Raw genomic sequence first — 14,609 nt, 5'->3', positions numbered from 1 at the left:
TCGAGATCTTCATGCTGGCAGTCATTCGGGGTCGGCACGAAGGAGGTGACCTTTCTTACAAAGATGAAAACCATAAGTCCGGCATGCTATCTTCAAGTTAATTACATGCAAATATTTGTTTAAAAGATTTCACAGGCAAAAAAAACTAAAATCCCTGTTTTGCTGCATGATTAGTTTATTTATTTATTTGATGCCGTTCACACTAAACTGGTTACTTGCTTGACAACTGCGAGTATGGAGGAAAAAGACGAAAATAGTTCGCTAACACAAGTTTAGCATGGATGTACTGACATTTCTTGCTGTTTCGTGTTAGCGATTCCTCGGCTGGCACGGAAATCAAAAGTTTCTGTGTTCTCACACTAGATGAAGGCAACACTTCCCATTTGGAGGCATTAATCAGGGTGCTAACATCACACTTTCTCCAACACGTTTCCTGTAGAATGCTGCCGTTCCATCTGTTAATGAACTGAGAGACGGCTCTCTGATGAGACCCTTGCACACTGCGGGTTGTCATCGGTGAGAAGACTTTTAAAGACTTTATTGCTCTGTACTGAAAGTATTTGCTTTGTTACTTAAAATAGTGCTTTAGTGTTATCCTTTGGAAGTTGTAAAATATACTGTAAACATTTTTAGAAATTGTCATGTGTATTAGGTTGTCTACAATTGTGAGACTGAAAAGTCACAATGAACTAAAAATAGGGATGGGAAATTTCTCACAGAGTAAAATTGTGCTTTGAGAGGACTAAACAAAATCTTTAAACTTGTGTTTACATATTCTACACTGATTATGCAGCAAACATAGTGGATTATATTGAATAGATTGAAATTTGGTAATAAAGATGTGTGGTCTAGTGATTATAAGCTTCAAGTTGTGTTCCAAATAACCCCCTCCTAAAAATATATTAAAGGGCACATATTGTTCCATTTCTACAAGAAGTAATTTAAGTCTCAGGTGTGCCTAGAATGTGTTCGTGAAGTTTTGTCCCACAGATAATTTGTTATAGCATGTCTAATGCTGCCTTCACGTGCTATGGAAAAGGTGATTTTTTTTAATTTGTGAACTGGTATTTACCAGTGTGTTGTGTTGAAGTGCTTGTTGTCATACTGTATCACGAGTAAATTGCCTGATCGCTCATTACTAGGAGGCTCCTATTGACTTCTAGCTAGCATCTGCTAGCTGGTAGGTAACACCAAACCATAACGGTATTTTTAAATTTGACACTGAGTGTTAATGACTTATATTACAATTGTCAATGACACAACATTTTATAGGCTACAAAAATATGCGCTAACAGTAGCAAAAAAAAAACGTTAAGTAGTGTACAATGGTCATTCACGACTCTTCAGTTGCTCTCCGCCATTTTGAAAAGGTCAAAGGTTATCTCATCTCGTCAACTCGGGCATAAAAATATTCTACATGTTGCCCAGTGGAAAATACCACATGAGGGGGTGTTCATGTGCATTTTCCACGTCGGCTTTTGATATTTACTAGGGATGTCCCGGGCTTTTTGGCTGTATCGGACATCAGATCGAGGACCGACAACATGACCGATCCAATTCCGATATGTGCGTTAGTGTGGTTGTTACTGACAAGCTATTACAAGGACAACGTATTATAAAAGCACCATAAACGTTTTATGCACTATATTCAAAGTCTTTTAATACACTCAATAGCTTTCTGTGACAGAAACAACGCACATTTAAAGATCTTTAAGTTCACAGAAACACTGTAATTTACTCGCAAACTTAGTTAATCCACTGGTGAAGCGGACGGATTAAACGCGTCATTCATACACGTGCACACAAGATAACTGTAGGCTATTTTAAAGATCTGATTTTATAAAGTCTCAGTAAGCCGTTGGATGGATGCAATTCACTATGTGCTGAGCACATGATGCATCTAATCTCTTTTCTCTGTGTTTTAACAGTTATGAACTTTCCATTGCGGTGAGCAGATTCCCGTGAGAAGGTGATTCAAGGGCATCAATTCTGCACCCAGGAAGCCCATAAGCGTGTACAGGATGATTTAGGTGCATCAATTCTGCACCCGGAATGTGCATAAAACTCTGGTCAAGCGCATAATTCACAAAATAACCATCTGCACACTAAAGCTTTTTTACTATGACAGTTTTATGCAATTAGGAAAAAAATATTTAGCATACTTAATTGATTAAACGTACCTATTATATGTTCTCCTAAACACTGCCATGATTAATATTACCAATGTTTCCTGTAACTTGTAAATCATTTAAAATTATTAATTTTAACATTTAAAATGATACTAGATGTAGCAAAAAGCACTACACACATTTAATTACAATAGTATTGGAATCTGCTGGTATTCAGAATTCTGGTATCGGAATTGGATCGGAAATGAAAAAGTGGGATCAGGACATCCCTAAATTTATTTACCATAATTACCATAGCACGTGAAGGCAGCATTAAATACCCCTATTTGGGTGTGAGCAAAAAAGTGCTGCTTTCCTGCGTGTTCCTTTATATAAAAATGTGCTACTGCTTTTGGTTAAAAATAGATCTGATTCCATGAATACAGTCTGAGGCAATAGTATACAGTATTTAGCCGCATTAGTGCTTCAGCATGCTAACAAACGCATTTAGAAAATGTTTGGGTAAAGTTAACCAGCCATTCAATGGCTGTGGGCAGGGCTTTGTTAGTGTGACATCCTATTAACAAGAGAATTAAAATAGGATGTCTAATGAAACTGCTCTGGTTTAATAGCGATAAAAAATGAGGATTGGTAGGATTTTTTTCATTGTAGGGTGTTCACACACTGCCAACACATATTTATGTCCAAACATACATTTTTGCATAATATGGGCCCTCTAATGACAGTTTCCCAGACAGTGTTTCAATTAATCCATGACTAGGCTTAGTTATATTGGGACATGAAAGTAGTTTTTACAAACAATCCTTATCAAAAATACTAGTGTGCATCTTGAGATAAAACATTGGCATTAATATATGTTAAGAGACATCAGTGCAAGGTGTTTAGCTCAAACATGCGTTTAAGCCTGAGACTAGGGTAAGCCCTGTCCGGTAAACTACCCATATATGTTTTTTTTTTGTATGAAGCCATGCATAACTTTATTTTCATTGCATTACCACGGTGTGATTTCACCTGTGGGGGGATCTGGAAATACAGTACTGACTGATATTAGCCTTGTGGCTCGAGGTCTGAGGCTACTGGCCTTGGTTTACAATGACAGCGAAAAACCCACTAATGTCAGTGAATAGTTAAGTTTATGATTTATAATAGAGCAAACAATTTCTCCATTGAATAATATATTTAATTAAAACCAGAAATATACTTTATATTGTCTAAAAATGCTTAATACATAGTATATAAGCTTATTTATAAATGTTGAATTGCTTTCTGTTAGTGTGCATCCTTGTGTTGCTCTGGCAAAAATCTTAGTATATAAGAGGGTGAAATAAGCCATGTGTCCATCCAAGGCTTTATTCATGAATAATATTGTTAAAATTGCTAATGGAAATGCTTGTTATTGATATCATGTCAAATGTCAACATTTTTGGCAAAAAAATCTCACAAACACCCAAACAATCTCATAGGCACAACGGTTAAAGTTTTTAGTGGGAACATATAAATGAATAACTAGTGACACACTCACCATTCTCCTTTGTTTTTGACACGTATGCTTGTGTATACAGTGTTATTAGATCGTTTGCTTTCGTCTTGCACAGTGCAAATCAAAACTGACCAATAAATGAGTCAACTACTCCTTCAGATCCTTTAACAGTGCGAAAAATTGTTGTTACCTTGTTCTGGAACAGGTATTGTTAAAATGTATCTACATTGTGACGTCAAATATCCAGCTATTGTTTTTCTAGTCTAGAGAATGATTACATAAATGCTTACATCATTGATAAGGAGGGTGTTTAAAGCTATGAAGCTTGCAGGATGCAAGACCTTCTAAATGTCAAAAGATTAAGTGAAATGTGATTAATCATTTTATGGCCTCTTTAAAGACGTAACTACTGTACCTGTTTTTCCAAATGCGATTTATTAAAGCATGATCAAGTTAGCTTAAATTAGCATCCATGTGGGCTTGTATATATTAGCACCATCACACCCTGTAGCTGTTTTCCTGAAGGACCTCCTGTTGATGTTTTTGTATCATTCTGTCACCAATATAGAACAAAATTCCCTAGGCTGACCTTAAGGATTATTGAGAATCAATAACTCAAAGCAACGTGTCTCCCACTTGACTGAAAGTCAAACATTTAACAGGCTGCCAGACCGTTTAAGTGGCCCATCCACCCTCCACAATACCCCCTCTTTTCCTGTTGGCCTGCAGATCAGGTTGCCAAGTATACCGTTTCAGGCTTTTAAGATAGGAATGATTACAGTTTTGTTTGGGCAAAAAAGATACAGTTACTCTTTGTTTGGGAAAGAGAGGATGAAAAAAAATACTTTTCTACTTTTCTATCATGAGCTTCTATTGAGCTATTGGATCAGCGCCTTAGGGATCGTCCAGAGAACTTAAATGCTTTTTATCTCATGGACACAGTCCGACACTTCTGTTCAAGGAATATAAAGCCGGTTTGATTTCAGCGTTTCACATATAGAGAGATAGTCTTTTTATGTCTTCTCATATACGTGACACCAGACATAGCCTTACGGGAGGAAAGGTAAGAAGCTAAAGAGAGAAAAGTTGTGGGAAATCGACAATTGAATTTAAAGTTTTAAATAAAGTTGTGGGCATGCATTATACACATGATGCAGTTTTTATCAGATTTTACTACAGTGGAGTAACACTGCTTGAAATATGAATATATGAATAAAATATATAAAAATATATAAAGTAAATTTGAATGTAATTACATATGAATAGATTATATTATTGTATATGTATAATATTGATTATATTTTAGAGATGAAACGGTATTAAAATTTAACAGCACATTTATAGTGACCAAAATCGTCATGGTTATTATATAATCATGGGGCTCTTAACAATTTCATTTAATATTATTTAATCATGGTTTTGTTAACAATTTTCATATAAACACAGGACAAATCTGCAAGTCATCTGTCTGCGTATGTTGTGACAAATCGGGTGTACTTTAAGACCCAGGAGTAAGCTGCACAACACCTGTGCTCACAGCAATCGCGGAAGAGTAGAAAGGAGCTTTAAACTCATCAGATCACATAATTTAATGGAAAATAATTAGGACATTTGTAAACATGTGTCAGTATAATTAGATTTCCCTAAATGTTTAATTTTTTGGATTAAAATTCCTTACTTATCAAAGACACATGGGAGCAAATGAGAATGAATGTGTTTGTCTCACTTTATTGTTTACATTGGTTGATGCTGGACAGAGGTTTTCAAGCCATGACACTGGCATGATTAAACGTTATTAAAATGTTGGACTAATTACTAACCATTGGACATTTTTATCATGGTTTAAATGTTATTTTAAAATGGTTAAATTTAACGTTAAATGAATTGAGAATAAAATTAAACAAGCATCACCATGGCTATGGTTGATTAAACAAACACTTGTTCACAAACACAAGTCTCTGTAAAGTCAGACATTAAATGTGTTCTGAGTTGGTCACACCACAGAAAATGTGTTATTCACCACTCAAACAAATTTAATTGATAGAAAAAATGAAATAAAAGTAAATAAAATAAATGATCAAAATTCAGTACTACATAGTTTACCGTCTGTTTGGCATGCTTTAGCAATACATTTCTAATACTTTTAGTTTTAGCAATACATTTAGTTATATTTTTGGCTATTATTTGAACAGTGAGTGAGGAGAGGACAGGAAAGACAGAGGGGTATGGATCGGCAAATGCTCACGAGCCGGAAAGCGAACTCGGGTCGCCGAAAGTGCGAAAGCACCACATGTCAAAGCGCTGCCCACTACACCATCGGCTCAAACAGCAATACATTTCTAACATTAATGTGTTTAGAGACAATTTTAAGATTGACTTTACAGGGACTTTGAACTTCAAACATCAGTTTCTACACGAAAATTCCTGAAGTAAAATTCCTTGCGTGGCTTTTTGAGGAGAAACATGCTTTTACTATTTTAAGTGCTTTCGATACTTGGATGATAAACACACATACAAAAAAAAACATCCTAGATACCTATAAAACAATTTTCCATGTCATATCCAGTGACCAGCATTATAAAGACTTAAGTGTAAATTCTGTTGTCTACTGTATAAGCAACCAACCTGATCACTGTACCATCCACTGGCCTACCATCCTGAACAGCAACCTTAGAGCAATGCTCTAAAAACACTCAGAATACCTTAGCAACCATATTGCAATAACCTGTCAACCACATTTTTCAGCCATTTTTCATGTAAACATACATTGTATCTTAAATTTTATTTCAAACTATTTTATTGAACCAATTCTAAAGGACTTTTATTTAGTAAGAAATAAATAGTATGTAACGCCATGTCTTCAAACATTTTTCAAAACCCCATCCTCTAAATACGTGTCAGCCATTATGATATCCAGCAACCTTAAAGTACAAAATGTTTGAGAGACAAACATCACTTCTGATTGGCTTCACATCATTCCTAATTATTTTATCATAGATTATAAATAGGTGAGCCAGGACTGTCAGGTAGTAAAGCACATTTCTGTGTTTTGCCTAAGAGAAGGAGCCAGGTGTGTGCAGTATGTTGTGTTTACAAACAGTAAATGAATATGCCACATAAGGCCTGTTTCAAGCAAAATGTATGGGAATGTAATAAATAAAGACATATTTCAGCAACAGTCTTCGGTTGGCAGTAATTATGTTGCATAAACATAAAAAATACATCACTGCCAGAATCCATATTCAAAGCAATTTCTCGAAGAGATCAGCTAGCGAAGATAAAAGACCTCAGACCAATCTGTCTAATTGTGTCTAGCACTGACGTTTAAAATATTTCACATTTACGAACTCCCTATTCCCTGAACAGAATAAAGTACATTAAAGTAATCCACACACTATGATATTTTCATTTAATTAGGAATAGATAAGGGGGTGGTCTTATCATAAATTAGTCTCAAGCATATAGAAACTTGCAATTGGTAATTACGGCGCATTGCATCAGGACTCCACTGTACCACGCAAGAAAATATATTTTCTTCTTGATTTAAGGTGAAAAGTGAATGTAACTATTGTGTTTTCAGCTCCATCTCCTGTATCTGTGGTCAAGAAAGGCAAAACTGGAAAGAACAGTATCGCTGTGTCCTGGCAAGAACCCGACCGACCCAACGGCATCATACTGGAATATGAGATCAAGTTTTTTGAAAAGGTAACTGCAGATAATGACAGAGACCTTACTTTACTCTAAAAATGTGAAAAATGAATATTAACTAGCATGCCTGATTCAAGAAACTTATGTAAATTGTGTTGCTGAACATTCCAATAGCAGCTCATAAGTCTTAGGTTTGATTCCTAAGGAACATGCATACTAAACCAAATGTTTACCGTACTTAAAATGCACTGGAATTAGCTTTTTCCTGCATATATGTGAATGTTAATCCATTGGATGCACACTGTGCAAAGAACATTTAATGATGTGATGTTACCCATTTGAAGGGTGTCTCAGCAGACCACGCCACTGGCGACAACCCACACAAAGCCTGAAACCAAAGCCCTCTCTGATCTCCATTTCTGATTGCTCCTCACCTTGCAGCATTTACCAGCTGCTTTGTTGAGCCATTTAAGCACAGAATACCACTGAAAACGAACCTTAGCTCGGCATGACCTCAGTGTTTGAGACCGGTCTGGGAAACACTGATATGAGGCACTTAGAACCAGAAAAGCTATGACGACCCACACCAGCTCATTTGAAAGCTAATGGACAGGGCACTTAACACAGGGCTTTAAAACAAAGGCAATGAAGAATGTGAAACCGATCCTCTCTACTGGGCCCTCAACACACACACACACATTTTGCTGTCCTCTCATGGGACATAAAGACTTTATCTCTCATTCTTTCTGATGATTTTTATCCTCCTTTTCTTCCGGGGCTGAACAGGATCAGGAAACCAGCTACACCATTGTAAAGTCAAAGGAGACGGACGCTGTGGTGGACGGTCTTAAACCATCTTCAGTGTACATCTTTCAAATCAGAGCACGTACCTCCGCGGGCTATGGAGGATTCAGTCGTCGCTTCGAGTTTGAAACCAGTCCTTACTGTGAGTTGACTGCACACGATGAAAAAGATGAATGTACACCATAAACTAGATATTAGTTATAATTCAAAGTTCTGATTGGATGAGACATGGCCCTGTTGTAAAAAAGCAGATAAATGATAATTTGCCCCCCTGTGAATTCTATATTCATGTTTATTATGACTGCCCAAAGCCAGAAATATGCAGATGCAAAGTTTTGTGAGCTTGTTATAAGGGTCACGATGTAAATAACATGCACTATTATTTATTCAGGTAGCTAGCTATACACATTCTGAAAATATTGCATCACCATGACAGTTATTAACCTAAAATAAAAACTGGCTACAATAAAGACATTTTGCACTAATCCCCTGTAGCAATATTGAAAATTGCATATGTCTTGCATTGCGTCATAAATTGTGGGCTGACACATTTCGGAGTAATACATGAATTCAAGCTTGCATTCAATACATATTTTCAACCCAGAATTGTGTCAAAAAGGGACAAATCCAGTGATTGGATTTTATTAATCCATAAAGGCCTGGTTTCACAGACAAGGCTCAGCTAAAGCCAGGACTAGGCCTTACTTAAATAAAATGTTTAAGCATCTTTAATAAACACGACTTTGAAAAATACTTTACTGGTGTATATCCTAAAACAAATCAATGGCACTGGCATATTTTAAGATTATTTTAGTTGAGACACCTAAAACATGTGTTTTAGTCTAGGACTAGCCTCAAGCCTTGTCTGTTAAACCAGGAATTTTTTTATATCTGACCAAACATTAGGTTGAAACAACCCAACATAGGTTCGTCCCGACCCAACGCTGGCTAGAAAATAACCTAGCATTTTTGAAAGTGTCGTTATTATGGTAAATGGACTGCATTTACATAGCGCTTTCATAGACCAATGGCCATCCAAAGCGCTTCACATATTGCCTCACATTCACTCACACATTCATACACCGACGGCGGTGTCAGTCATGCAAGGCGCCACCCAGCTCATCGGGAGCAGCCGGGGTTAAGTGTCTTGCTCAAGGACACCTTAACACTTGGTCAGGTGGGACCGGGGATTGAACCACCAACCTTACGACTTGTAGACAACCTACATGAACCACTGCCGCCCCTGAACAGAGGTGTAAAGAGTAGCTGAAAGCCATACTTGAGTAAAAGTACAGATTCCTTACTGTAAAAATTACTCCACTACAAGTTACAAGTCACCAATTTAAATACGACTTGAGTAAAAGTATTAAAGTAACCCAATTTAAAAGTACTTAAGTATTTTTACTCGTACTGAATGTTGGCTCAAAGATGCACTAGTCCTCAACACAAAGAGACATTGTAGGTCAGTGAAAACTAAGAAAGTTTATTTATGAGGTTTTATTTCCTAATATAGAAAAGAAATCAAACACCTCAAAATTTTGACCTGGCAGAACAAACACAGATTAAACATAGTCATAGTCTTTTGACTAAAATTTAATTTAGTTTGAGTTATTTTTGTCATCTGAATTCATTTAGTTTTAGTCTAATTTTATTCAACTAAATGCCATGAGATTTTAGTCTACATTAAATTTAATTTAAACCCATATAATTTAAGTCTAGTGTCATTGTGTACTTGAATGTGCCATGCTGACAAATATATAGCCTAACTGTTGTTATATAAATATGGTAACACTTTACAATAAGGTTCATTAGTTAACATTAGTTACATGAGTTAACATGAACTAATAATGAGCTGCACTTATACAGCATTTATTAATCTTTGTTAATGTTAATTTCAACAATTACTAATACTTTATTAAAATCTTGTTAACATTAGTTAATGCACTCTGAACTAACATGAACAAACAATTAAAGCTTAATTTTTTATTAAGTAACATAAACAAAGATGAATAAATACTGTAACAAATGTATTGCTCATGGTTTGTTCAAGTTAGTTAATACATTAGCTAATGTTAACTAATCAACCTTATTGTAAAGTGTTACCAAATATTCTTATAGGCCAATCCTAAAAAAGTTATAATCTAAATATATAAAAAATTCCAGTATTAGAGTCCAGTAGGTTGTTACAGTTAATATACAGTAACAGAAATGTGCATATTAAAAACGTGAAGTTGTTCATTTGAAAGATTAATTGAAAACACATGTAATACAGTACGTAACACCACTATCTCACATTAAGTGCACTACATTTCTTCAGTCATTCCTCTTTACAGTAAATACATTACAGCATACTTGAGGACAGTGGAATTGTACACTTATTATCAATCTTAGGCAATCAGTACAGGACATCGCTGGTTTATTTTGGCTTATATAGTAAGTTATATCAACCAGCTCAGGTTAGCTGATAAAGTAGCATCAGAGTATATAAAACATTTGTGCTTGCCTTTGAGTTGCGGGATGACCCTCCTGCAATCGCGCATCACTTTTGTTTTGATTGTAGCATCACATGTTTAACAAAGGGTCCCTTGACAGAAGCAAATGTGATATGCATCCATATGTTTGCGCTTTATCTCTTCTCTCAGATAAGACGCTAACTTTTCTCTACAGTTTATGACATTTACGCAGCACGCAGATGTCCCGCTACGGTGGCACAACGCAAGCCATTCAGCGTTTGACATCAAAGTACCGCGAGACCAGACTTCTCCATATGCATTTGATTCGCTCTCGCAGTACTTTGATTTCATACGATTGCCCTGCGTGGCGCCACATGACGTCCCTCAGTTGTGTGTGTGCGTCTACCCTCGCGACCACAGATTCTATCCATCATCACCCTCTGACACTTTCGTCTCGTTTTTATTTGACGAATAAACAATGTAGCGAGTAACGTTAAGTGTCATTTCAAATGTAGTGGAGTAAAGAGTACAAATACCCAATCAAAAATGTAATTGAGTAGAGAGTAAAAGTTTCTTATATTTTTGATACTCAGTACAAGTACAAAGTAGCCCAAAAAATACTTAAGTACAGTAACGAAGTACATTTACTTGAGTACTTTACACCTCTGCCCCTGAACCACTGCCGTCGTTACAATAAAACTGTTTCTAGGCTGATGAAATATGGATTTGGCAAAAAAATGTGATTGTTATAAAATGGTACAAAATCAATTGTAATGACCCACTGACTCTTCCCCATTGCATTGGTTCTTCTCTGTTTCGGCAGTAGCGGCATCCAGTGAACAGGGTCAGGTTCCTATCATTGCTGTAGCTGTAACTGTGGGCGTTATCCTCATCGCTCTTGTCACGGGTTTCCTGATGAGCGGCAGGTAAGAACCGGCCTGATTTCTAAGTTAAGTGAATCTGTTTTTCAGAACATGTTTGATTGTGTCTTACTACAATATAAGGCAAGGCTAATTTACTTATAAAGCTCATTTCATACACGAAGGTAAAAACACAGAGGTATAAAGGTAAATTTAAAAGTCAGCAATGTTTATGTTTGTTACTAATAGCACTTATCATTGCAACAACTTGGCAACAAGATAATACTAAAATCTGTTATTTGAGAGTCAGCAGCATTGTGTTAGCAACTCAAAGGTCATGGATTCAATTTCCATGCAACACACATACAGTACAGATATGCTGTGATTAGCTTTGGATTTAAGTGTCTGTCAGGTGCATAGCTGTAATACATTGTGATCCTGATCCTTTACGTTTTTGTCAGCATCAGACTTCAGTGCTTGCACAATCGTTTTCTTAATTCTTTCTTGTATTATTTAAATTTGGTCAAATAATAAATAATAATGGAGCATCTCATTAAAATATTCATTATACTATACTTATTTCTCCACCCCTATATTGTTAGAGTAAAACGTGGGTATCTTATGATTGGCTACCACTTTAAACAAATATTCCTTATGACTTACTATTTAAAGACTTCATTTCTATGTCACAGTACAATATATAAGTGATTTTGTTCACACTACGGATATGAGATATGCAAATCAATTTAGCTGTCATGTATTGAGCTAGCAGAAGGCCATCACAGAGAGAATTAGAGTCATCCCTGTTTAACATCCACAGTACTACAGTGGTAAAATAAGGGCCTGCGCGCTCTTAATATAAACATCTGCTGAAGATTTGTTTTCACGATCACCAAACACAATGGCAGAGCACACAAAGAGCCAACAACAATATCCTGTGTCCTATTTTGCATCTCAGGCAACACATGTTGAAATGAGACAGTAATGGATGCTATTGTCTTCACCGACTAGAGGAAACATACAGTATACTGAGATCTACAATATCTATAATAAACAGTGTGCAATTCACTGGAATTACACTGGAAGTCCCGTAGGGGTAGATAGTCTGTTTATTCTTTGTTTGCTTTTATGAAATGCAAAGTTTATTCAAAGTGGATGAAATATTAAGTTTTACATTAAAAGCAAGATTGTCTGTATGCAGAAGGGGAAGGTATTGCAACCAATTTGGAAATTCATTTTTTATATTGATGGGTTATCAATATTTTATTAAGTGTTTTGTTTTGCAGACATGGAATTTGTTTGGGTTGCAGTCATTGTTTGTCATTTTATTACATGCTTGGATCCACTATACTGTTAACACATGCGTTTTCTTTTTAATTATTCACATTCACACAAGGATAATTGTGGCATTTTAGTTGTAGTTTTTTGTAAGTATGCATGTTTGTAATATTTAAATTGGCAAGTCTTAAAATGTGCAAAATTGAAACTTTTGTGATGATGCAGCACTTGCCCGAGTGGGCAAGTGACAGTTCTGTCAATGATCCTGAGCATCGTTCACACTTGCCCTGGGTCATCGGGGACTCCTTATTGCCTGCACATTAAGAATCGATTCAGGGATTTTCCAAATCGATGATGGTTTGTTAAATTGAAGATCAATATTTTTACCCAGTCCTAGTATCCAGGGATGTAAGTAAATATAAACATGTGAATGTGACAGCAAAACATCTCCATTGTACCTCTGAGGAACCTGTTCTGTCCCAGATGGTCTTTAATTCTGGACAGATTTGTTAACATTTCCATTTATCTCAATGGCACTCGCTGGCAGCATGCAGCCTGAGGATACGACCTTGCAGTCTGCCATCTTTGCTCATTGGCATTTCTGAGCCAATCACCTGAACCATAAATGTAATAGTTAGTCGCTTTGAAGCCAGCAGGAAAAAAGTATCATGACACATTTGATGCACACAATCTCACCTGAATCAATGACATCAAAGGCAGCCAACATTAAAATTGCATTTTACATTTCTAAAACCTTTTTTTTTTAAATCATTAAATATTGGTGATTATTATGCCACTTCGTCAGAATACCTTTGAAAAACATCTACTAGCAGGGGCTAACTAGACAGAGGCAAACTCTGACCTCTTGGTCCTGCACATTCTGAAAGACCGTTCCCAACCTTCACCTTTGACCAGGGCTGCAGTCATCAATTCAAAGCTGTCAAGTTCATGTTGAGATTTACCATTGGCATGAGGTAAAGAACTCAACAAAAAAGACATCAGCGAGCGGAAATCCTAACAACCCTGGAGATTGCCATTTGAAAGGCAGTTTAAATTGTTTAAGCAAGGGTTAGGAAGTCCCTCAAGGGCAAGATGGTTTGAAGCAATTACTCTTAAAGTGTATATCAGTGTATCGTACGGGCCACAGCCTTGACATTTCCGTCACCTTTCATGTCGCTGGGATGGTTTTGAAGCACGCTCTTTTGCAGGAAGCAATCAGAGTTGTTAATAGCCTTCTTGGCCTTACCGGGTCAAGACTTATTCATGAATGAGCTACAAGGGCACTGTAAGAAGGCTATTACAGGAAGCTGTCTGAAGAACGAGCTGATGCTGGACAGGGCTGTTAGTGTAGCTGTCACGAGCCTACTGCTGCTATGATTTAAAAGTGATAATGTAAAGATTTGGGGTGTAGGTGAGGACATCAGTTGAAGATTATGATACACTTCATTGTTACATATCTCTTTCACAAACACTGCATGTATAGAAAGGTTCTGTTGCTCTGCCAGTATTAAAGGTGGGGCTGGATGTTATAGCTAAAACAATATTACTTAATAATATATTTAATCCTAATGCCAATCCTAATATTTTTAAATAACTTTAAATTATCTTGTTTTTATAACCTAGATAACACTGTATTGAGCAACTACAGACCAATCTCAAATCTTCCTTTCATAGGCAAGATCATTGAAAAAGTTGTTTTCAATCAGCTGAACAAATTCTTAATCTCTAATGGTTACTTTGATATTTTTCAATCTGGTTTCAGACCACACCACAGTACAGAGACAGCACTCATAAAGATAATAAATGATATTCGCCTCAATACAGACACAGGCAAACTATCAGTGCTGGTGCTACTCGACCTCAGTGCTGCTTTTGACACTGTCGATCACAACATACTTCTTGACAGGCTGGAAAACTGGGTCGGGCTTTCTGGGATGGTCCTAAAATGGTTCAGGTC

The 14,609-nt window shown here is 36.4% G+C and overlaps 1 protein-coding gene across 2 annotated transcripts in view; it reads left to right on the top strand.

The window, feature by feature from the left end:
• Window positions 1–14,609, top strand: part of LOC129447561 (ephrin type-A receptor 5) — an 89,271-nt gene that overhangs the window by 57,066 nt on the left and 17,596 nt on the right. The window contains exons 6-8 of one of the 2 annotated variants that reach the window (XM_055209321.2): window positions 7,190–7,314; window positions 8,044–8,203; window positions 11,341–11,440. In XM_055209321.2, coding sequence (XP_055065296.1) covers window positions 7,190–7,314; window positions 8,044–8,203; window positions 11,341–11,440 — 385 coding nt within the window. Of the gene's footprint in view, window positions 1–7,189; window positions 7,315–8,043; window positions 8,204–11,337; window positions 11,441–14,609 lie in introns of both variants that reach the window. The other variant, XM_055209320.2, reaches the window with a different exon arrangement.

This window comes from Misgurnus anguillicaudatus, chromosome 12, assembly GCF_027580225.2.
Source record: "Misgurnus anguillicaudatus chromosome 12, ASM2758022v2, whole genome shotgun sequence".
Taxonomy (NCBI): Eukaryota; Metazoa; Chordata; class Actinopteri; order Cypriniformes; family Cobitidae; genus Misgurnus; species Misgurnus anguillicaudatus.
This window is presented reverse-complemented; position numbering and strand designations above follow the sequence as displayed.